Source organism: Pocillopora damicornis, chromosome 3 (assembly GCF_964200805.1).
Source record: "Pocillopora damicornis chromosome 3, jaPocDami1.2, whole genome shotgun sequence".
Classification (NCBI taxonomy): domain Eukaryota; kingdom Metazoa; phylum Cnidaria; class Anthozoa; order Scleractinia; family Pocilloporidae; genus Pocillopora; species Pocillopora damicornis.
The window spans coordinates 23298755-23321914 of record NC_142672.1 but is presented as its reverse complement, the minus strand read 5'-3'; the positions used below and the strand labels follow the sequence as shown (position 1 = coordinate 23321914).

At 37.3% G+C, this 23160-nt stretch overlaps 2 protein-coding genes and 1 long non-coding RNA gene across 8 annotated transcripts; 1 reads left to right on the top strand and 2 right to left on the bottom strand.

Moving 5' to 3' along the window:
• Window positions 1-811: 811 nt before the first annotated feature.
• Window positions 812-7376, bottom strand: LOC113675210 (solute carrier family 15 member 4). Its single transcript, XM_027191753.2, has 5 exons — window positions 7193-7376; window positions 5837-6088; window positions 3757-4439; window positions 2751-3141; window positions 812-1978 (listed from the first exon to the last, which is right to left on the bottom strand). Exons 2-5 carry the CDS (start codon window positions 6084-6086, stop codon window positions 1641-1643), a joined length of 1662 nt encoding a protein of 553 aa, XP_027047554.2. The 5' UTR covers window positions 6087-6088; window positions 7193-7376; the 3' UTR covers window positions 812-1640.
• Window positions 7377-7423: 47 nt separating this feature from the next.
• Window positions 7424-8158, top strand: LOC149048898 (uncharacterized). Its single transcript, XR_016185038.1, has 2 exons — window positions 7424-7690; window positions 7812-8158. It is a non-coding gene; the product is annotated as an uncharacterized LOC149048898 (long non-coding RNA).
• Window positions 8159-8806: 648 nt separating this feature from the next.
• On the bottom strand, window positions 8807-23084 carry LOC149048897 (solute carrier family 15 member 4-like). 6 transcript variants are annotated; one of them, XM_089200615.1, is made up of 9 exons: window positions 22946-23084; window positions 21543-21802; window positions 20376-20452; window positions 19470-20128; window positions 18462-18852; window positions 12746-13043; window positions 10337-11004; window positions 9710-10097; window positions 8807-9349 (listed from the first exon to the last, which is right to left on the bottom strand). In XM_089200615.1, exons 6-9 carry the CDS (start codon window positions 13029-13031, stop codon window positions 9051-9053), a joined length of 1641 nt encoding a protein of 546 aa, XP_089056741.1. In that variant the 5' UTR covers window positions 13032-13043; window positions 18462-18852; window positions 19470-20128; window positions 20376-20452; window positions 21543-21802; window positions 22946-23084; the 3' UTR covers window positions 8807-9050. The 6 variants fall into 6 exon arrangements, with proteins under 6 accessions (XP_089056741.1, XP_089056743.1, XP_089056740.1 ...); XM_089200617.1 differs by lacking the exons at window positions 18462-18852; window positions 19470-20128; window positions 20376-20452; window positions 21543-21802; window positions 22946-23084 and adding an exon at window positions 17440-17700 and having other exon boundaries at window positions 9710-9871; window positions 10073-10097; XM_089200614.1 differs by lacking the exons at window positions 18462-18852; window positions 19470-20128; window positions 20376-20452; window positions 21543-21802; window positions 22946-23084 and adding exons at window positions 14918-15086; window positions 15560-15901 and having other exon boundaries at window positions 12746-14421.
• Between the last annotated feature and the right edge of the window lie 76 nt (window positions 23085-23160).

Genomic DNA, 23160 nt, shown 5'->3' with positions numbered 1-23160 from the left:
AAATATCGGGACCCAAAAGATCCATTAAGATCATTGATCACTTTACGTGTACCTCCGCCAAAGTTGTTTACTGCATAACTCTTATTGCAATAAGTTATACATCGGCGAGACAGGAAGACGACTGGGTGACCGATTCCGAGAACACCTTCGCGATGTGGAAATAAATGACAAGGACGCATCCAAGCCAGTCGCTAGACACTTTAATCTTCCTTATCATTCTAAACAGTATATGGCAGTTTGCGGCCTTTCCTTACATCTAGGCAGTTCGGAAAGCCGTAAAACACTAGAACAAAAATTTATATTTCAAATCGGCACCCTTAATCCCCACGGAATCAACGAGCGCTTTTCATTCAACTAATTTATTCCTGTTTTTTCGTCACCATATTCCCACCAATGGCGTAGCTCCACTTTCTACATATAAATCCATACACAACCCACAATTCCTCTAATCGCTCTGACGAAGGGCTAACGCTCGAAACGTCAGCTTTTTTACTCTTTACGGTGGCTAATTTACGTTTTCAACCCAGTTGTTAACACTAAATTACCTGCTATACTCTCCCACCGACGCAGCACCACAGTTTCTTTAGAAACTTACCCCTTCATTCATCTGTTCTCTATAGGTTTGCTAAGGTGCAAAAGAGAATTTGCTTAACAATCAAGAGCTTCTTAAGTTAGATATCTTTCTTTTTTTATTCTCATGACCCTAATGTTTGATTCAGGGGTGATACTGCTGGGAGAATTTAGATACTTATCACTCCTAGGGATGTTCCTCTCTATCTTGTTCTCTCATGGTATTCAGAGACAGACTTAATTTCATGAAAAACTAACGGCTTTGTATTTAAAAATGTAATAATTTTGTATATCAACTTTTATAAATATTAATTTTCGTCTGCCGTACAATAACATATTCACCATTTCCACCAGTTATCTATATTTTTCTTGTGACTTCGCAATATTCGTTTTTGATTGTCCTTCAAATACATATTATTAAAATTCTGACGTTTCCCTCAAGTCACTGAGTTATCTGAATTCAACTAGGTATCATTGCAACTCTGAACAATTGAGTCCCTTTCTCTGTAAAGAGTACCAGCTGAATCAGGAAAAAAGCGGCTAAAACAAAACGTTGAAAAAACAGGTTTGCCATGAACCATTTTAAAACCTATCATATCCTCAACTGCGTATGCGAAAAAAATTCTAAAAATTGATTGTTCTTAACAGCCCTTTTAATCGCTTAATTTTTTTGATGCTTCACCAGAACTTTCTGATCTGATTAGAAGCTGCTTGCTATCGGACAGTTTGGCAGCCAAATAAAATTAAGAGATAAAAGGTATTACTCGATAATATCTGACTGCCCAGTCCAGGAAAATCAGTTAACATGTAGTAAAAAATCCCTTGTTGCTTACCTATCTTTTGGTCAGCTCGAGATCAAAAGCGGTAAAAGTTCTTGATCTAAAGACTTCCGAAAGCCTCTTTGGCAAAATAACTTTAGGAAGATGGTAAAGTGCTCTTCCCTCAAACATTTCCATGGTATTTGTATAAAAGGAGCAACTCTCAAAGAAACTTGTGTTTTAAAATCCAACGAGCTCGTATTTGGTAGAAGAAAAAAAAACGCAGCTAAGGCAACTCTCACCGACAGCATCTCAAACTTTTTCTAAATTAGATGTCGAGGTATTAATTAGTGATTGCCCATGATCCTCTTGAACTGTGACAGTATTTGGGGATTCAACGTATTTGTACTTTCTAGCAAGGAAAACAAAAAGGAGGAAATTCGCGAACATCACGGCAGCGAGGAAAAAGAAATAGTTTTCTAGTTTGCCCGCGTTCAAATCCTGCGGGTACCAAGAGCCGTCACTAGAATTTTTCGCTATCGCTGCCAGAGCCCCAGCAACATAGAAGCCTATTCCAATGGTGGCCAGGTTAAGGCCCATGATCACTCCGCGAAGATAGAGAGGGGACTGGGAGTAAGCAAATGCCAGACCTAGAATGAGGAAAGAAGGCGAAAAGTTAATCTTTCCAAGAAATTAGTATGGTTTAGTATAGCAGGTTATAACTTACTCTAAACAATAAGTTATTTTAAAGTGAATGATTTTCAAGTCATTATTCCCAGTTCTAGAGGATAACATCTACGATTATCTTTCAGTTGTGTAGGCGCTTTCTTTTCGGAGAGCATGAGGCAATGTTGTAAATCAGTTGTTGGCTAACTCTCCGTTGCTTAATTTACTGAAGCCAAAGTAGTGACTTCGCCTCCCTCCCTAAAAACCTGTAAAGGGGGTGAATCAAGGTTACAACTAGAAGCATCTCAAACAGTGTAACCCTTTCAGTCACATGATTGTTATCCAAGAGAACCCCACAAGAATTGCTTTGGTGCAAATTGCCTTCCCTCCCCCCCCTCCTTCTTGGAAATAGCACAATCCATATCACGCGATCGTACACCGCAAACGGTACATCGGCACGGATCGTTTTGCTTTTGTGGTGTCTGTAACGCATTGTTTACTGACAAGGTGCACTTCAGCGTTGGAAAAATGTCTCAGGCCTACTTGTTCCAGTTCATCTTCAGATGACATGTTAAAACATTCGAAAACCAAAACAAAAAACCTCCTAACACGTTAAGACTTTAATAATTATTAAATTTTAATTAAGTGAATTATCATTCCTTTAGGACAACAACAGTGACAACTCCGTTGCTATTAGGTTATTTGGAAAATATCCAGACCACGCTGGACATCCTTTCATTCACTTTCACAGCTTACCTGGAATCGAAGTCAGTACTTCCCCAGTTCCCTGGAGCACGTATTGAGGGACTTGATAAAAGATGTTCATTTGTGAAGCATTTACTGGAGTGTCGAACGGACGCTGTTTAAAATAACCATGTGTGTCGATATATTTTTTTCTTTCAATCTCCATAAACCCTGCCATGAGGACAGACCCCATGGCAAACAACATTCCGACACCCATTTTCTTCAGGGGGGTGAAGTCGACGCCGAAGTAACGGAGGGATGGGTAAATAATGCGATCCACAATTGGTATGAGGATTAATAGCATGGTGATCTCGAAGAGATACAGAGAGGCCGCCGGCATTGTAAAGTGCTCGGACAGTTTGAGTTTCATGAAAGAACCTTGAAGGAGGTAGCTTGTTTGGCCCTAGGAGGAAAAGCAAGAGAAGTTGTAGACGTCACTTAAGTTCCCTTATCAGAATACCGGCAAGATCACCAAGGTTATTATAAGGGAAGGAAAGGTACCGTTCGTGGGTATGGCCTTCGCAGTGCCTTATCTTTGTTGTTGTCGTTGTTGTTGTTGTTGTTAGTATGACGGAGGTGAAAGCTTATCATATTTGTCAAAAGCCTCAAAGTTAGCATTATATATTATACAAACAGCGTACTATTGTCCATGCAGAAGGAGTTTAGTATCCCTTTGCCCTTAGGATTATACGCTTATAAATGTGTAGTGTTTTAAACAGAAATTAATGCGCATTCGAACTGCCGAAATAGCACAAATTCACTATTCTGCGCCTTAAAGGTAAACACATCGCCCATATCAGCTCCTTATCCCCACTAAAGGTGATGTAAGCACAACGTTCATGCAAACATTGCAAATATCTGGTGTCTTATATGGAGGGGCGTAGCGAAGTAACATCTGGTTGAATAAGAAACTTTTTCACAAGACGGTATCTAAGTCAATCTGCAGAGAATCATTACTTATATGACTAAAATAATCTGAATGAGACCCCTCAGTTAGTATCCACCTCTTAACGCTTACCTGTCCATAAATCGTCCAGTATAAGATAAATGTAAGGAATATTGGAACTATTTTCAGCACTGACTTGACATCTTCGACTCTTTGATCTTTGTAAGTTCCTCCCAGACTCTCTTTAGCCCGGTCTAGCCAGTGGGACCCAACTTGCGCGCTTCTCTGACATCGAATCTTCTTTAATCCCTGCCATATTATCTTCAGTGTTTCAGATAGGTAACTTCCTTTATGCTCATGAGTAATGTAGTATTTTCTACCACTTACGAATAATATGACTGCCAAGAACATTGACAGAGCGGTTATGACGTAACCATAGAAGAACGACACCTCTTGCTGCACCGAAACGACTGCGGTGTAAGCTAAAAAAGATCCTAACTGAATGAACCAGTAAAACCAGTCGAAGAACCGCTGGACAATTATGGGCCCTTCATTCTCGATCTGATCTGCCCCTAAAGGGGATACATTGGCTTTGATTCCACCGGTTCCGACAGAAATGAGAAATAACGCAATTCCCAAGAATGCCTCTTTACTTCCGGTGCTCAGTCCATATATGGCACCATAGTCGAATGTCGCAGCACCCAGAACAATGGCACCAACCACATAAAGCAAAGAGCTTCCATATATGGTGTTGTAACGCCCTAGAAAAGTATCTGCCACCCAGCCACCGATCACAGGTGAAAAAAATGAGGTGCCTTGAAGAAAAAAAGAACTAAGTTAGATTTCAAGGGAAATTCTTGAGTCAATGTAAAATTGCGTCTGAATCTGATATCTCATTGACATCTGTAATAGTTCAATCAAATCATCTTGTTTTACATGTTGGTACATATAACTTCCAATGAATGACACAAAAGTACTGAGAACTAACATGAAATACCCTATAATGCGTGGCTCACCTCCCATGTGATGGGCCACTACAAAAACCAGCAGGAAAATGAGGGCTTACTCTGATTTAATTTTCGACTTTCTCTCTTGCATGCCTTTTTAATTAACAGCTTGCAGCACTGAGCAGGAAAAACAATTTTTAGGAAGACAGGTAGAGTAGCATTATTTAAAAAGGTAAGTCACAACTGACCACAACATGGAAAATCTTTGGTGAAGCATCTTCATTAAGCATTTAACTCCCAAAAATGATTAACATGTAACTTCTCCCTATAATATCCACAATTATTTTCTAGCAAACAGGCGATCTGGTGATCAGATCTTGGGAGTAAACATTTAAAAAAGAAAACAAAAAAAATAATGTTGACATTTCACTGTAGCGACACAGTAAACTTGAACATCAAACAACAGTGAAGGTAGTGCTGCCTGTTTTAGATCTTCTGTCTGTTTTAGATCTTTCTTTTGTCTTGTTAATACAAGACCTGTTTAACATTATGTAATGACATGTTAGAGAGAAGTTATTGGTAACTCACAAAGGAGGTCAAATTTATAGGTTTTACCCTTTTAGATACTGTCATTTACAAATGATTGATGAATAACTTCTCCTAAGCTTGAAACTTTAACACACTGTCAATCAAACAGGCTAGCCTCACTTTATGCTAAAAAAGAAATTAATTCCAAAAGATCTGGCCCTAATTGTTTGAAGGGCAATTGCAATGCTTCTTAAATGCAAATGTCTATCAGAACCCAAAGTTGCATTTCCTCAGGGCTCTGATCTGGCTTATTTGCGCTATTTACACTGAGAAACTCATGGCTAGCTTTACAAAGAAACTGCTTGTCCTTAAAAGAATCCTGCTTATCTCTGATTGTTCAACCACAAAGTCAATTTGTAGGACATCATTCAATCAAGATTATTACTAACATGCAAAAAATAAGGGGATTAAGTTTCTAGAGAAGCTGTGGTGCTGCATCGGTGGGAGGATATCTCAGGGTAATTAAGTATAATCAACTGAGTTGATAACTTAAATTGGCCACCTTAACGAGTTTTAAAGCTGACATTTCGTCATTCACTCTGATGAGGGGCAAATGTTCAAATTGTCAGCTTTGAAACTCTTAAAGGTGGCCAACGTAAGTTATCAACTCAATTCATAATACTTAATTATCATGTAAAAGAAAGAGTTTATTAGACAAAAAAATCACAGTAATCTACCTTGAAATGCAAGACTGATACTGCTGGGCAATGGAGCCTCAAGCTTCAAGTAGTCTCTGCAGTACAACACAAGGTTTGCCACAATACCATAAAATGTGAGACGTTCACATAGCTCTGTAAATAAAATGCACACCACCAACAAGATCCTGGTTCTTCTTCCAATGTGCTCAGGATGAGAGTCTACTAATGCATTACTTCTGCTGGCCCCACCAAAGATAGGCTCCAGCTCTGGATCTTTCTTATTTCTCATGGCTGGCTCATAAAAAGAGGTTTGATTTAGTAAGAATATTATGATAAGATTAACAATTAAATTAGAGGTAAAGATCAGACAGTTGCAAGAGCTTCTTCTGTACACCACCCCACTAACTCTGTAAAATTTGATTTGGTTATGCTCTTTTCATGAAATGGTCTGGCCTATGAATGAAATATTTGAGCAATAGAGAGCACTTTGGATGGTTAATACCTGAGTGCAATAATCTTCGCAGGATCTGGGAAAACATGTCAGGATAGTTTGTACATCATGAAACTGGGTTATTACGCCAGTAAGCCAATTGAAAGCGCACTATATAGCTTTTTATAGAATAAACTTCAATTTTCTATGGATTTACTGGTGCAATAAATGAAAGATTTTTGGCCAATCAGGGTGCTTATAGTTTCTCAGTTATTTTGGTAAGAGTGGTTGAGGTCACACTGCATTTATTTAGCAAATGATGCTTCAATAAAATAATAATAAATAAAAATGAAATAATTGCAAGAAGACAACCATTTCTCATTGTTCCAATGTGGTAGCATTGTGAGGATTTTCCTTTTTTTCTGAAGACCCCTCACTCTCATTGTAAGATGACATATAAGGATTACTGTTTTTTTCAGTACCTAAAAAAATATCCCCATGGAATCTGAATGTTGTTAGTTTCTTAGTTTAAAGAAGGAAAAAGAAAACTGTCCCAACTAAACCTTAGGGGAGGGAGGAAGGGGGAATGGAGGGGGGAGGGGTAAGTAATTGCAGTGAGGTCCAATTTAACTTCCAAGACCTTGTATACCCTTGCTCGATTCCTTTATTTACGCCATACTATTTCTATTCAAGGTAATTCTGAGGGTTATTCTTGGTTAGGCGTTTTTTTCCCAGGTTAAGGTCGATAAGTTATGAATTTGCACACATCTTATTGCATATCAACATGTAACTTTTAGGAAAACAGTATCTTTTATTATCCTTTATCACTAAGATAAACTCGAAGTGCTTTCGAATCATCTTCTAAAGAGAAATCTTGATGAATTAAATGCAAAGCCAAAAAATTAGTTACTCGTGATAAGTCGATCCTTGTGTTATTTCAGCAACTACTAAGACACAAAACTCACCAAAGATATGCGTTCCTCCAGTCACTCGTGCGGTAAATATATAGCTTAAGGTCAACTTCGTAGCTAAGTATTAGACTTTTGATCTTTAGACGAAAGCAAATCGTATTACGCAAAGGTAAACTTCGAATAATGACGAAATAAATTCACGGTGTGCGATTTAAATAGCAAGTCACGGTAGTTTCGTGACTAGAATGTCACGGGACTGTTGTCTTAATTGTCACAAGATATCACGTGAGCACCTTGCCTCATCAAACTTCGAGGTTGAGAAGCGGCAGGCATGGAGAATTTTCGATGGTATCAGTTTTTAAAAAACAGACGATGTGTCAGCGGGCAATTAGAGCTCTTGAAAGGCTTGTCATAATCTAAAGGTTGATAAAAATAGGTAATACGTTGTAATGAAAATTAATTGAAGCCCGACGCTCTTAGCAGGAAAGTAATGGTGAAGTGGGTGGAAGGCGATCAGGGGGTACTGTCTGCCTTACAATTCTTGTAATCTAGGTATTGGTTTAACTTATAATCTCCTAGTAACTATCTTTCATTATTCCCATCACTTGTCCTTAAGATTATTATTTTTATTGATATTGTGAGGAAATCTGAGATATTTGCTCAACTTTTACAGGATAATTATACCTATATGCGTAGAATTCATGTTTCTCGCGTCGTCAGTAAGATCAATGTTCCCAATCATCATAAGTTCTGGTGTGGAAATATTCCAATCACGATCGCTTTCTGAAGTAATTACAAATGTTAAGCGATTTGTAGGCCAGGAAGGAACTGATTGAGGTGTGTTTATATTCTTTTCTGTTTGGTCATGACTAGTGTTTCATTTAGTTATTGAAGAGGAAGAAGAGACTCAGCTCATAGCAAAGTCCAAGAACCCCTTGGTCTACTGTATATTCCTATCTAATCCAAGAGTGCTTGTTATATTAATCTTAAAATTATTTTTTAATAAATTTCTTTAAAAACTAGTCCGCAGATTACATGAAAGGAGTTAGCATGCATAAGTTCTCTAATTTCTAAGGCTAACAATTAGAAACACAAAATCAAAATTTTTTTCTCAGATATTTTGAGTCAAACCACTGTATCATGCAAGCTTAATACTAAAATTGTCCAGAAACTGATATAATTAACAATTATGCACCAAAATGGAGATGAGTAGTGGTGAATAAGGTAAATATCCACAATAATCATTGACACTCAGATGTGTTATTGTTCTAGTGTGTGCCAGAGATACCAAAAAATAATTCTTTCAATTTACAGGAAAATGGTTGGAAATTAAACTTTTGATGTGTGATTTTGTTTCATCAGCTGCCCAGCACTTGCTATTCACTTCCACATTAACCAATCAGTGCACACTTGAAGCACTATTTTCACATGTGGTGTGTAGTAATATAAATTGTAGTATTCTTAAATGGTAAAAACTTGCCAAAGAGTTGATTTATTTTGCAGCTTTTTTGTCTCCTTTTTTTTTTTTAACATTAATTTTTTTCCACCACTAGCTCCCACAGAGTTTGGATCTGCTTTTTACACTCTCTCCTGGCAATAGAATCCAAACTCCTTGAACTTTTGTACCTAAACTATGGTCAGAACACTTACTGGAAAAAATAGAACTACTTTTTTCATTAGTTCCTATCAAATGTAGTTTAATGGCCAGAAAATTTTTACATACTTTTAGATGATTCACGCTTGAACTATATTCTTAAAAACTACACCAGTGGAGCAACCTCTTCACTTTGATTGCTGACATTGTCTCAAAAACCATGCACTAAGCACTTCCTACATGGCAGGTACACACAACAGTTTTTGCACATTCAGTAGAAAATTGACACATGTCACTCAGCCATGCACAGATGAAACACTAACAGTCAGTTCTTGGGCATCCTGGTCCTCCTTCACTTTGTGGGGATAATTCCTTGTATTTGTAGGAGGATGCAATGAACAGAAACAACAAGAAATTAAGTGTCATTAAACCAGCCATCATGAAGAAGAAGTACTCCATATGACCCTGATTGGGATCCTTCTCAGGGTACCAATCGCTGCTGACAACAGCAACTAGAAAGTTTGCAATATAGCTTCCTATGCCAGAGGCTGAGAAAAAAAGGGCTATGATCACTTCTTTAAGGTATTCAGGAGCCTGTGAATATGCAAATTCCGGACCTGCAGATACAAAGAGACAGAAATCACTGTGGATTTCTACAAATTCCCCTCATGGAAAAACATGGAAATTTCTCATGTAGAGAGGGCTGGGGATGTAAGACACAGTGAGACAATATTTTTCCGTAGGTTCCTGAAGTGACTATAAGTAACCATGTCACTGCTTGGAGCATGGGAAAATGTGAATGATCAAGCCATAATAATTATTGTTTCTATAGTTTTGCATCTGATTGTTGAGAGGATGACACAAGATGTCTGGACCAATCAGACAGAGCAAAGTTAAGTAAAATCGAAGTCATCCCAGATTACTTTCAACATCCACTTGACAATTGCTTAAGAAAAACATCAGTGAAATTCACTTACCAGTAATAGTTGCAAACACTTCACCAGATCCAACCAATAAGTACTGTGGTGCTTGCCAGAAAATACTGAAACATGAGGCACTGTGACTCTCATTAAAAACTGTCTGTGTGCAAATGTCCCCCTGTTGCCACACTGTCCGTCGTTTTATTTCAATCAGCCCAGCTACAAGCATAGAAGCTGCTGATAAAACAAACCCTACACCAATGCGCCGCAAGGCTGTCAACTTGATCCCACTGCGCTCAATTTGAGGATAAATTGCATGGTTCACAAGGGGAACAAGCACCAGAATAATAACTATATCAAACAATGACAAAGATGCGGCAGGTACAGAAAAGCCATCAAAATTTAGCTTCATGTATGTACCTTGAATAAGAAATGATGTGGACACCTGAAAGAAAAGAAAAGAAAAAGTACCATAAAGGATGCTCAGTTTAGTAGACTGTATAGTCAGTTAAGAAATTTTATTGTTGGTATAGAAAATTGAATTATGTTAAATCCAATGATTTGTTTTGAAAAACAACTGCAACATCAACAAATAATATGGAATTTCCATTTTTCCAATTCATTACAAACAAAAAACATTCCTTCAAGTATAACTGTTGAGATTTCATGATGGCAAAGCCTTACCTGGGAGAAAACTGAAAAATAAAAGATGAAAGTAATGAACACAGGAAGTATTCTCAACACAGCCTTGACATCTTCAACCTGATCATCACCAAACTTTCCTCCAAATCTGCTCTTTGCTCCATCCATCCAGCCACCAGTGTTTTGTTTCCGATTTTTTATGGCATTGTGAATTATTTTTGCAGTTTCAGTTAGTTGGCTACCACCTGGTGGCTTGACCAAGTACCTATTACGACAGGTAATAAATACAATGATTCCAAGGAACATAAAACCCACTAGGATGGCATAACCAGAGAAAATATCTTTTTGCTGGACTGCAACCACCACAGTAAAAGCTAGGAGGGCTCCAATGTTAATGAACCAATTAAAATAGTTGAAAAAGGTCTGAAGAGCTCTTGGACCATCCTGTTTCAACTGATCTGCTCCAAAGGGTGACACATTGGCTTTGATTCCTCCTGCACTAAATGCTATCAACACAAGGGCCAGGATAAAGAACACCACTCTTCCTGACGCATTAAATATGCCCTTCAACAAATTATCAGAAGCTGATACTGTAGCTAGAAGCACAACTCCCACAAAATACAACAAAGAGCTTCCATATATGGTGTTATACTGACCAAGGTAAGAAGCGGCTAACAACCCACCAAGTAAAGGGGTGAGAAAACATGTTCCTGGAAAAAAAAAAAAGGAAAAAAGAAGTTAAATTTTAATACAGTTGAACAGCTCAGCTCATGGACAATCCGGTTTTTCAAACCTTTACACTACCTATACATCAGTTTGCAAGCTGAGCCATGCTGTTTTCTATACATTTCATATGATACATGGATGGAGAATATGTTTAATAATCAAAAGTTTCTTCACTTTTCAATCGTTACCTTTATTCTCATTAATTTACAACTTGCCTCAAGCATGATACTGATGGGATAAATTAGATGCTTACCACTCTCATGGGTTTAAGGGGTTAACACTGTGCTACATGTCATAACTTTTGCAATTTTTAATTTCTCTTGGTGGCTTGAGCCCTGGAGTAAAAGTATTGTTGTTGTTCGGTGATTAAAACTTTTAGTTCAGCATACTTGTATTTCAAATGGCATTTAACAGGTGAATGTTCTGAGTTGTGTACCTGGCACAAGCATTGGAATGTAGGAGTTACTCGCAAGGTTTCTTATATAATGAATCCATGTAAACATAACCCATTAACTCCCGCTTCTTACCTTGGTCAGTATAACATATTATAGGGAGAAGTTAAATTTTAACTTCTCCCTATAATATGCAAACATTATCCAGTAAACAGATTATGAGAATACTCAAACTCATCAGGTAAAAGTCATTGTCTTGATCTAAGACCAAATTTTGTATTTAATTCACAAGAAACTATTTATAAAATAATTCAAATAGTACGCGCGCTCTGATTGGCCATAAAACCATTTTACATGAGCGTATGTAAACACAGTTTTCGTTCCTCTTTCATTAGTTATTTTATAAAAGAAATGTAAAATGGTTTCCGTGTTTACATAGCCTGATGTAAACACTTGGGAGGTTGGGAGAACACTCGATAAGCTGGAAACCACTCCACTTCGCATCATGGTTTCCTACACTTATCTCATGTTCTCCCAACCTCCCGCCTGTTTACATCAGGCTATGTAAACATGGAAACCATTTTACATTTCTTCATTATCAGCTAGAGGGGACAATGAACAATCAGATCTTCAAAGTTAAAGGATTGAGATGATTATTTTCTTTAAAACCATCTTAAATACATGATGCAACTAGAAGCAATGAGTCCTGTAGCTAGTTGAAGTTATTTTACTGAGCAGAAACAATAAAGGGGAACAAAAAAGTACTCCATATATTTGAAACATTTCTACATTTGCCTTAATGAGTGTATACAGCTGTTTCAAGATTTAGGTTGTCCAAAAAAAGGTCAAATTAAAGCGCATGTGACCATCTTGAAAAGTAATGTGGACATCCTGTAATCAATTAATTTTAATATGTCAAATGAATGTCTACATTCCTCAACCTTGCTATGCCTCATCCTAAAAGTGTTATGTTCTCAGATTTCCCAGAAATCCTGCAAGGTCAAGGACTTGAAAACTACCAAAATTTACATTCAAGGTTGTTGTACTTACTTTTACACTTTTTCTAAACACCCTCTTTTGAAACAGCTGTAGTCAATACTTAAATATACAGTATAGTTTCGTTCTTTAATGAGCATGATCCTACAAGTGATTAACATGAAACTTCTCCTTATAATATCCTCACATTATCCAGCAAAGAGGTAATAAGTATACCTGTTATCTTGATCTAACACCAAATTCCTCTTACTAATTTACAAGGAAACTTATAGCAGCTAGAGGGGAGAATTAACAAGAATTAAAACATAAGAATGTTAGGATAACACTACAAACAAACCTGCAAACAAAAGAGTGATTGTTGATGGCCAAGGTGACTGTAGCTTTAACACATTCTTGGAAAATAAAACTAGATTTGCAGATGCTCCATAGAAGGTCATGCGCTCACATAACTCTGTAACAAGAATACACACTGCATTCAGGACCCTTTGTTGTCGACTCAAGGCACTATTGGAGTCAGATGAATTGGTAGCCACACTTGTCTCCCCACCAGGTGTGGAATGTGGTTTATCTAGTTCCTTTGGAATTAAGGGAGAATTTTCATTTCCATTTGTAGTTGCTGACATGCTGCTGGATTTCTAAGCAAATTAAAAACAAATTGATTAACGGAATTAATTTGTAATTGCCGACGTGCTGCAGGATTTCTAAGCAAATTAAAAACAAGCCGTGAGAATAGGGTGAAATCTTACATTCATACGGCACCCCCCACCTTCATTCTGGTGACTAAGAGCCTTACCCATTTAAACCTTATCATCAGTATGCTTACTCTCCATACTGTTCTCCAAACATTTCTTATGGTGCTGACAATTAAGGGGAATTTGTTTAACAATCATGGGCTTTTCCAGTTGATGACCTTTCCTATACTCTCATGACCTTAATGTTTGATTCAGCAAGTGAGATAGCAAGAAGAAATTAGATGCTGGTTATCCCCCTAGGTCTGGAGTGGTTAAGAGACCAGGCTGTATTTGGTACCTGTCTTAATTGCTTCAATCTCATCAGTGCGCAATAGGAAGTTGTGAGATGAATATTTTGCGTAATAAGAATGAATTTTTTACGGACTAGCCCTGCTTCTAACCCTTGCAAAATGGCTTTTGGAATTCCTAGGAATTCCCAGGAATTTTTTCCTTGGAATTCCTAGGAATTCCTAGTAATAAAGGTGTGAATTTTCACGGTAAATTCAGACTGGGAATTCCCAACCATAACAACTCTGGTTCTAAAAACCTAGAAATTCCTAGAAATTCCCAGAAATTCCAAGTTTAAAGCCAACAGGACTTGGAATTCCTAGGAATTCCTAGGAATTCCAACTCAGAGAACCAATGACTTTCCCTGAAAAGCTGTCAATCTAAAAAATTCCTAGGAATTTCTGGGAATTTTTGGGAATTTTTAGGAATATTTAAGAATTACTGGGAATTTTTAAGCAAAAATTTGAGGCTGATGATATAAAATAAATACTCTAAATTAAAAAAAAAAACAGATAAAATTCAATTATTCAATGAAACTTATTTAGAAGCTTAATTAAGGCTTACACGTAAAATATTTTTGATTAATTATTAACATCAACTTGTGGTAATATTAAGATGGAACTTGATTTATTTTTCTTTTCTTGAAAACTTCATATGGATTAATCCTCAATTACAGCTATTCATATAAAATAGTCCTACTCAATCATTAAATTTGGTTTGACAAATCTGTTGATTCTTTTCCATAAAACACAATATCTTAAATTATATTTGAAAACCAAGCACTCTTGGGAGTGAAGGGGTTAATTACAGATAAATAAAATTGATTTTTTGATTTAAGTGTTGTTGTAAATGTAACAATAAATTAGAGTGAAGTTATCCTAAACTGCAAACTTAGCTGCTGTTTGTATTTTTTTCCCTGGGCTCACAATGAGTTGGCCTTGAATGAGGTTGTCTACAAGAAGCTTGACCATTTTGTATCTGGATTCCAAGACATCTGAATTTGAAGAAAAATATTATATTTAAATATATATATATATATATATTAATGGCTCAGACCAGGCCTTTAAGATGGCTATAAGGAAAAGGGAATTCATTGGATTCTCAAATTGAGAAATCTCTGTTATATTGAGTCACTTTTATATTGGAGTTAGTAAATCTCTCTCATAGATTTTACTAAAAAGGGGCTGAATACATTATTTTGTTTTTATCAAGGAGGGCTTCTTTATGTAACAAGGTTTCTTTAATAACAGTTCCTATTATGAATCTTGAATGTTCCCAAACATGACTAAAGGATCTTGAAACCTTACTGATAGGTTTATTTGATTAAAAAGCATAAGCTTAAGAAACTGCGGCATGCAAGTGACCGATTCGATTCTCAGAATTATTCTAGTTTCAGTTGCGCCGAGCGTTATGTAAGCTTAATTCAACCCGCTACATCTATTCTTTTATAAGATTTTGATCACGTAACGAATATCGCAATTTTTACTCACCACAAACTTTCAAAATCGTAGCTTTACAGATGGCCACTCGACCCTTGTTTGTACCGGTCAATATGTCAACTGTTGTCCCTTCTTTTAACTCCACGGCGCCAACGACTTTCTTTTCTTTTACAACACTCATGCTGTTCTCATTTTCCCATTGAACCACAATAAAAGCTATCTTTATAAATGTTATATTAAGCAAAACAGTTGAGAAAAGCGATCAACCGATGAAAAGTACATTCAAAGATGAGCGCCAAATGGAGTCTTCTTTGTTTCCGATCACGGGCATGATCACGTGGATCGTTTAGGACTTGTCATTGGCTAGCAAAGTGAATCCACTGGCTTGCCGATTGCATTGTTAAGAGAAGCGCACAACTTTAATCTGACTTCTCCGACCGGTTCTCTGCTTCTAGACGATGGATACCTTGGTGATATAAATAATGATTTGCGCTCACTCTATGTAGAAATAATCGACAAGATTCGATCGTATTACAAATGCAGGATTTGTGGCCGAAAGTTGTCGAGGAAACAAAGACTCGAAACTCACTTGAGTTGTGTTCATGACAAATGTGAGAAATAACACGAGCCAATCACAGTTTTGAATGCGACTACAAATCGTCTTTTAACCTCATATTTATAAAAGAAGGATACCACATTAGGAAGTATAAGAGATACATAGATGATCCCAGTGTACCGGTACCTAAATCTACAAAGCTTGACCGTGGCAAGCGTTCAGCAACACGTTCCAACACCGCCATCTCGATTCCTCAGTCAGTCGTTTCCACTGAACTTAAAGCAGTAGTGACAACAGAGTAGTAGAGTGCGTCTTACAAAGGAGAAACATTTGTACAAGAGACAGAAGTAACTATATGCGATTACAGAGGTGCGTTGAAACTCTGGTCCACAAATAGTTATAGGCAGTTTGTATAGCTGAGAATTCCGAGGAACTCCTAGGAATTCTAAGTCCTCACAAAACTTGAGTCTTCCTTTCCCAGAAATTCCCAGTAATTCCAAGCTTTTTAAATCAGAGTTAATTTGCATAGTTGGGAATTTTTGAGAATTCCTAGGAATTCCCAGAAGACTGGGAACTCAGTTTGCAAGGGTCATTTGCATAATTGGGAATTTTTGAGAATTCCTAGGAATTCCCAGAAAACTGGGAATTCAGTTCGCAAGGGCATTCAGCTAATTGAATACCCATCGCGTTTAATTTTTGCTTATCTTCGGAAGTAGCTATTGTCGTGAGCAATATGAAAGCTAAATTCAATGAGTGATTCGTATCGCTGCCCACAGGAAGTGTACAACCATTTGCATTTTGAGCGTTTACTTCAGCTCTGGTAGAGCATTATTGTACATTACTGTCTGTCCGGCTGCTATCACATTACCGTATTTACCCTTGTATAATGCGCACTTTCTTTCTACGAAAATAACCATCAAAATCGCGGTGCGTATTATACACGGTTTCTATTGTTTTTCAAGTACGTCCTAATTTGCATACGTTAAAAACACGAGAAAGAAAGTAACAAAAGCCATGTAGTAATTGGTCTTTATTGGCTTGAGTTAAATAATCTACCGATGAAACATTTTCAATTTCGATCCACAAACACAACAAAGAAACTAACGAAAGTCACGTAGTAATTGGTCTTTATTAGCTTGAGTTAAATAATCTACTGATGAAACATTTTCAATTTCGATCCATAAATAAATTTAGTAGAGTATTTAAGAAACAGCTGACGAGATAAACATTACGATCGTACCGTATTACTGTAATCACAAGCGATAAGAAATTCGAAATGGTAACGAAACTTACCACTGCAAAACGTCAGTTGTAGGAAGAATTAACGTTTTTTTTTGCTCCGAAAACTTTTGTTTATGAAAAATTTGGTCAAAAATCGGGATGCGTATTATACATGGGCGCGTATTATACACGGGTAAATACGGTACATAATTATTCAGATTTCTTCGAGAAGTTGAAATCTCCTTTAAACCTCTGTGGAAAGGTTGAATTGTTGTACACACGTGCATTGATAGATTTCTACATCGCTAAAATTTAGCTATGTGATTGTCAATTACAAAAACAAGGTCTTATATGGACTGATTTTCCGTTGCGAGGCCTAAAATAATGAGGCTGACTAACAAAGGCATTTGATTCGCTTTGGTCGCTGGACAATTTTCTACTGATACAGCTTGCAAGAAAAAAGCTAAGCACTAAGGGATCAAACTCAAAGTCAAACTAAACTCGAAATGTTAGGTACAACTGAAAATTCAAACATAGAGTCGATTCGAATTAGAAAGTGCAACTGAACACGGTTGAAAATCCATCTAACTAAGAATGAACAAGAATGTTCAGTATTTTGAGAGGGCAGTGGAGACGGAACCAATATAGTATTTTGAGCGCAAGCATTTTTGGTTAACATTTGAACAAAGTGCACGTACTCGGAAATCGCTGAACACGACATGATTTTAACGATTAATAAAGGAAAGCAAACCTTGAAATAAAGTACATTGCTCTCCTTACGAACTTTTATACTTACCGGGAAATAAAGGGCACAATCACACCTGAAAACGTTTTGCAGAAGATCGCTAGCAAGCCAAACTGAGTTAATGCTGAACACAAAGCAAACCGAACAATCTTTGCTCAACAACAAATCAGTACTATAAATAATTCTTCTGGGTTGAAAGCTGAATAATGAATATTGCATTGCGGGTTTAAATTTAAAATAAGTAATGAATATGGGTTTGGGTTTCGAAACCTCGGGAATAATGTATCACGTTATCGATGCCAATGGAATAATAAATACCACTTTCTTATTCAGTTGTCTTGGTTATGTATTTTTGTATTTTTTGATATATCTTCAGAAGCTTTTTTTTTAAGTGAAATCAACGATATGAAGGTGAAAACTACAAGAGACGCAAAAAGTCTCCTGGCGAAACTTCCGGCCGGAAGTGTTTCGAGTTGGAAGACAACTTCACAGCTTGACAGCTAGATAGGTTTTCTGTCAAATGCTCTGTTATGGCATCATTTGACGTTTGATTCGCGTGGAAGTTGCTTGGTGGTTATCTTTGTTGAGGTTGTGTCTGCTCGCTTTTCGCAAGAGGTAAAAGCAAGAAAGAGAAAAAAAAAAGGCACGAGCAACGGTAAGGCAATATTATATCTATTTTGGTTTGTTTCAAACATGCGCCGATTTCAAGTCAATTCGAATCTATCGATTTTGTGCTTTGGATAGAGTAAACATCTCTCCCTCTGCAAACGTTCCTGGTAACCTGTTAGAAGGCGCCGTTCAAGGTGGTCAACCAGCAGGTCAGTACCAAACAGATTTTGAGATCGATTTGTGATACGATGATGACGATAATGAATAGCGAACAGAAACTTCGAATAAACTTCTTCATAAAACGAGTACAAAAAATTTTCGAAGCTCTGATAATTATTTAAATTTAATAATGTGAATTATCATTCCTTTTTGACAACAGTGGCAACTCCTTTGCTATCAGATCATTTGGAAAAATATCCAGACCACGCCGGCTGGACATCCTTCCACTCACTCTCACAGCTTACCTGGAATCGAGGTCAATACTTCCCCAGTTCCCCGGAGCACGTATTGAGAAACTTGATAAAAGATGTTCATTTGTGAGGCATTTACTGGAGTGTCGAACGGACGCTGTTTAAAATAACCATGTGTGTGAATGTATTTTTTTCTTTCGATCTCCATAAACCCTGCCATGAGGACAGACCCCATGGCAAACAACGTTCCGACACCCATTTTCTTCAGGGGGGTGAAGTCGATGCCGAAGTAACGGAGGGATGGGTAAATAATGCGATCCACAATCGGTATGAGGATTAATAGCATGGTGATCTCGAAGAGATACAGAGAGGCCGCCGGCATTGTAAAGTGCTCGGACAGTTTGAGTTTCTTGAAAGAACCTTTAAGGAGGTAGCTTGTTTAGCCCTAGGAGGAAAAGCAAGAAAAGTTGTAGACGTCACTCAAGCTCCCTTATCAGAATACCGGCAAGATCACCAAGGTTATTATAGACATTATAAGGGTAGGAAAAATAACGTTTGTGCGTGTGGCTTTCGCAGTGCCTTATCTTTGTTGTTGTTGTTGTTGGTACGACGGAGTTAAAAGCTTATAATATTTGTCAACAGCCTCAAAGTTAGCACTATATATTCTACACACAGCATACTATTGTTCATGCAGAAGGAATTTAGTATCCCTTTGCCCTGAGGATTATACGCTAATAAATGTGTAGCATTTTTAACAGCATTTTAAGCACAATCGAACCGCCGAAATAGCACAATTTCACTATTCTGCGCCTCAAAGGTACAAACATCGCCCATATCAGCCCCTTATCCCCACTAAAGGTGACGTTCATGCAAATATTGCAAATATCTGGTGTCTTCTGTGGAGGGGCGTAGCGAAGTAACATCGGGTGTAGCGGTCAGTTTCTTGAATAAAAAACCTTTTCACAAGACGGTATCTGAGTCAACCTGCAGAGAATCATTGCTTCTACCACTAAAATAATTTGAATGAGACCCCTCAGTTAGTATCCATCTCTTAACGCTTACCTGTCCTTAAATTGTCCAGTTTAGGATAAATGTAAGGAATATTGGAACTATTTTCAGCACTGACTTGACATCTTCGACTCTTTGATCTTTGTAAGTTCCTCCCAGACTCTCTTTAGCCCGGTCTAGCCAGTGGGACCCAACTCGTGCGCTTCCCTCACATCGAATCTTCTTTAATCCCAGCCATATTATCTTCAGTGTTTCAGAAAGGTAGCTTTCTTTATGCTCACGAGTAATGTTGTATTTTCTACCGCATACGAGTAATATGACTGCCAAGAACATTGAAAGAGCGGTTATGACGTAACCATAGAAGAACGACACCTCTTGCTGCACCAAAGCGACTGCGGTGTAAGCTAAAAAAAGTCCTAACTGAATGAACCAGTAAAACCAGTCGAAGAACCACTGGACAATTATGGGCCCCTCATTCTTGATCTGGCTTTGATTCCACTAGTTCCGATAAAAATGAGAAGTAACGCAATTTTTAAGAATGCCTCTCTAGTTCCGGTGCTCAGTCCATATATAGCACCATAGTTAAATGTAGCAGCACCCAGAATAATAGCACCTACCACATAAAGCAAAGACCTTCCATATATGGTGTTGTAATGCCCTAGAAAAGTATCTGCCACCCAGCCAGGCGATCACAGGTGAAAAAAATGAGGTGCCTTGAAGAAAAAAAGAACTAAGTTAGATTTCAAGGGAAATTCTTGAGTCAATGTAAAACTGCATCTGAATCTGATATCTCATCAAAGTCTGCAATAGTTCAATCAAATCATCTTGTTTTACATGTTGGTAAATACACCTTACCACAAATGACAGAAAAGTACTGGGGACTAACATGAAATGCCCTATATTGGGTGGCTCACCTCCCATGTGATAAAAAAAAGCCCGCAGGAAAATGAGACCACTTACTCTGATTTCATTTTCGACTTTCTCTCTTGCATGCCTTTTTAATTATCAGCTTGCCGCACTGAGCAGGAAAACAATTTCTAGGAAGACAGGTAAACTAGCATTATTTAAAAAGGTAAGTCACAACTGACCACTACATAGAAAATCTTTGGTGAAACATCTTCATTAACAATTTAACTCCCAAATACAATAGCATGTAACTTCTCCCAATAATATCCACAATTATTTTCTAGCAAACAGGTGATCTGGTGATCAGATATTGGGAGTAAATATTTAAAAAAGAAAACAACAAAAAAATGGCCACATTTCACTGTATCTACACAGTGAACTTGAATATTAAACTGCAGTGAAGTCAGTGCCGTCTGTTTTAAATCTTTCTGTCTGTTTAAGATCTTTCTTTTGTCTTATTCATGCAACACCTGTTTAGCAAGATGATGTAATGACAAGTTAGAGAGAAGTTATTGGTAAATCACATAGGAGGTCAAATTTACAGGTTATACCCTTTTAGATGCTATCATTAACAAATTATTGAGGAATAACTTCTCCTAAGCTTGAAATTTTAACACACTGTTGATCAAACAGGCTAGCTCACGTTATACTAAAAAAGCAATTAATTCCAGAAGATCTGGCCCCAGTTGTTTAAAAGGCAATTATAATGCTTCTTAAATGCCAATTTCTATCAGAACCCAAAGTTGCATTTCCTCAGGGCTCTGATCTGGCTATATTTGTGCTATTTCCACAGTGAAACTCATGGCTGGCTTTACAAAGAAACTGCTTGTCCTTAAAAGAATCCTGCATATCTTTGATTGTTCAACCACAAAGTTGATTTGTTAGGACATAAGGCAATCAAGATCCTTACTTTAACATGTAAAAAAATGAAGGGGTAAGTTTCTAAAGAAACTGTGATGCTGCATCAGTGGAAGGAAATAGCAGGGTAATTAAGTGTTATCAACTAAGTTGATAACTTAAATTGACCACCTTAAAGAGTTTTAAAGCTGACATTTCAAGTGTTAGCCCTTCGTCATTTGCTCTGACAAAGGAATAACATTCAAATCATCAGCTTTGAAACTCTTAAAGGTGGCCAATTTAAGTTATAAACTCAGTTGATAATACTTAATTATTATGTAAAAAAAAAAAGTTTATTAGACAAAAAAAGTCACAGAAATCTACCTTGAAATGCAAGACTGATACTGCTGGGCAGTGGAGCCTCAAGCTTCAAGTAGTCTCTGCAGTACAGCACAAGGTTTGCCACAATACCATAAAATGTAAGACGTTCACATAGCTCTGTAAATAAAATGCACACCACCAACAATGAAGATCCTGGTTCTTCTTCCAATGTGCTCAGGATGAGAGTCTGCTAATGCATTACTTCTGCTGGCCCCACCAAAGATAGGCTCCAGCTCTGGATCTTTCTTATTTCCCATGGCTGGCTAGTAAAAAGAGGTTTAATTTAGTAAGATAATTAAGATAAGATTAATGATTAAATTAGAGGTAAAGATCACACAGTTGCAAGAGCTTCGTCTGTAGACCACACCCTATAACTCTGCAAAATTTGACTGGTTTTTGCTCTTTTCATGAAATGGTCTGGCCTTATGAATTAATTATTTGAGCAATCGAGAGCACTTCTGATGGTTAATACCAGCACAATAATCGATGCAGGATTTGGGAGAACATGTCAGAATAGTTTGTACATCATGAGCTGGAAGCAAGTGATTTACACATTTTTCTCATACCCTCCCAACACCAAGACTGGGTTATTATTATAGGCCAATAGAAAGTGCACTATATAGCTTTTATAAAATAAACTTCAATTTTCTATGGATTTACTACGGCAATAAATGACAGGTTTTTGACCAATCAGGGTGCTTATAGTTTCTCAGTTATTTCGTAACAGTGGTTTAAGTCACACTGCATTTATTAAGCAAATGATGCTTCAATAAAATAATAATAAATAAAAATGAAATAATTGCAAGAAGACAATCACTTCTCTCTGTTCCAATGAGGTAACTTTGTGAATATTTTCTTTTTTTTTTTTGGAAGACCCCTCCCTCTTACTGTGAGAGGTCATATAAGGATTACTGTTTTTTTCATTACTTAAAAAGATATCTCCATGGAATCTGAATGTTCTTAGTTTCTTTGAAGAAGGAAAAATCAAAACTTTCCCAACTAAACCTTACGGCAGGAAGGAAGGAGGGAGGGGGAGCCAGGTAAGTAATTGCAGTGAGGTCCAATTTAACTTCCAAAACCTTGCATACTGTTGCTCGATTCCTTTATTTACGCCATACTGTTTCTATTTCATGTAATTCTGAGGGTAATCCTACGTTAGGCGTTTTTTTTCCCAGGTTTCGGTCGACAAGTTATGAATTTGCACACATCTTATTCCATATCAACATGTAACTTTGAGGAAAACAGTATCTTTTATTATCCTTTATCACTAAGATAAACTCGAAGTGCTCTCAAATCATCTTCTAAAGAGAAATCTAATGATGAATTAAATGCATAGCCAAAAAATTAGTCACTCATGATCAGTCGACCTTTTGTTATTTCAGCAACGACTAGGACACAAAACTCACCAAAGATATGCGTTCATCCAGACAAGAAATTGTCACTCGTGCGGTAAATATATAGCTTAAGGTCAACTTCGTAGCTACGTACTAGACTTTTGATCTTTAGACGAAAGCAAATCGTATTACGCAAAGGTAAACTAGTCACGGTAGTTGCGTGACCAGAATGTCACGGGACTGTTGTCTTAAATGTCACAAGATATCACGTGAACACCTTACGTCAC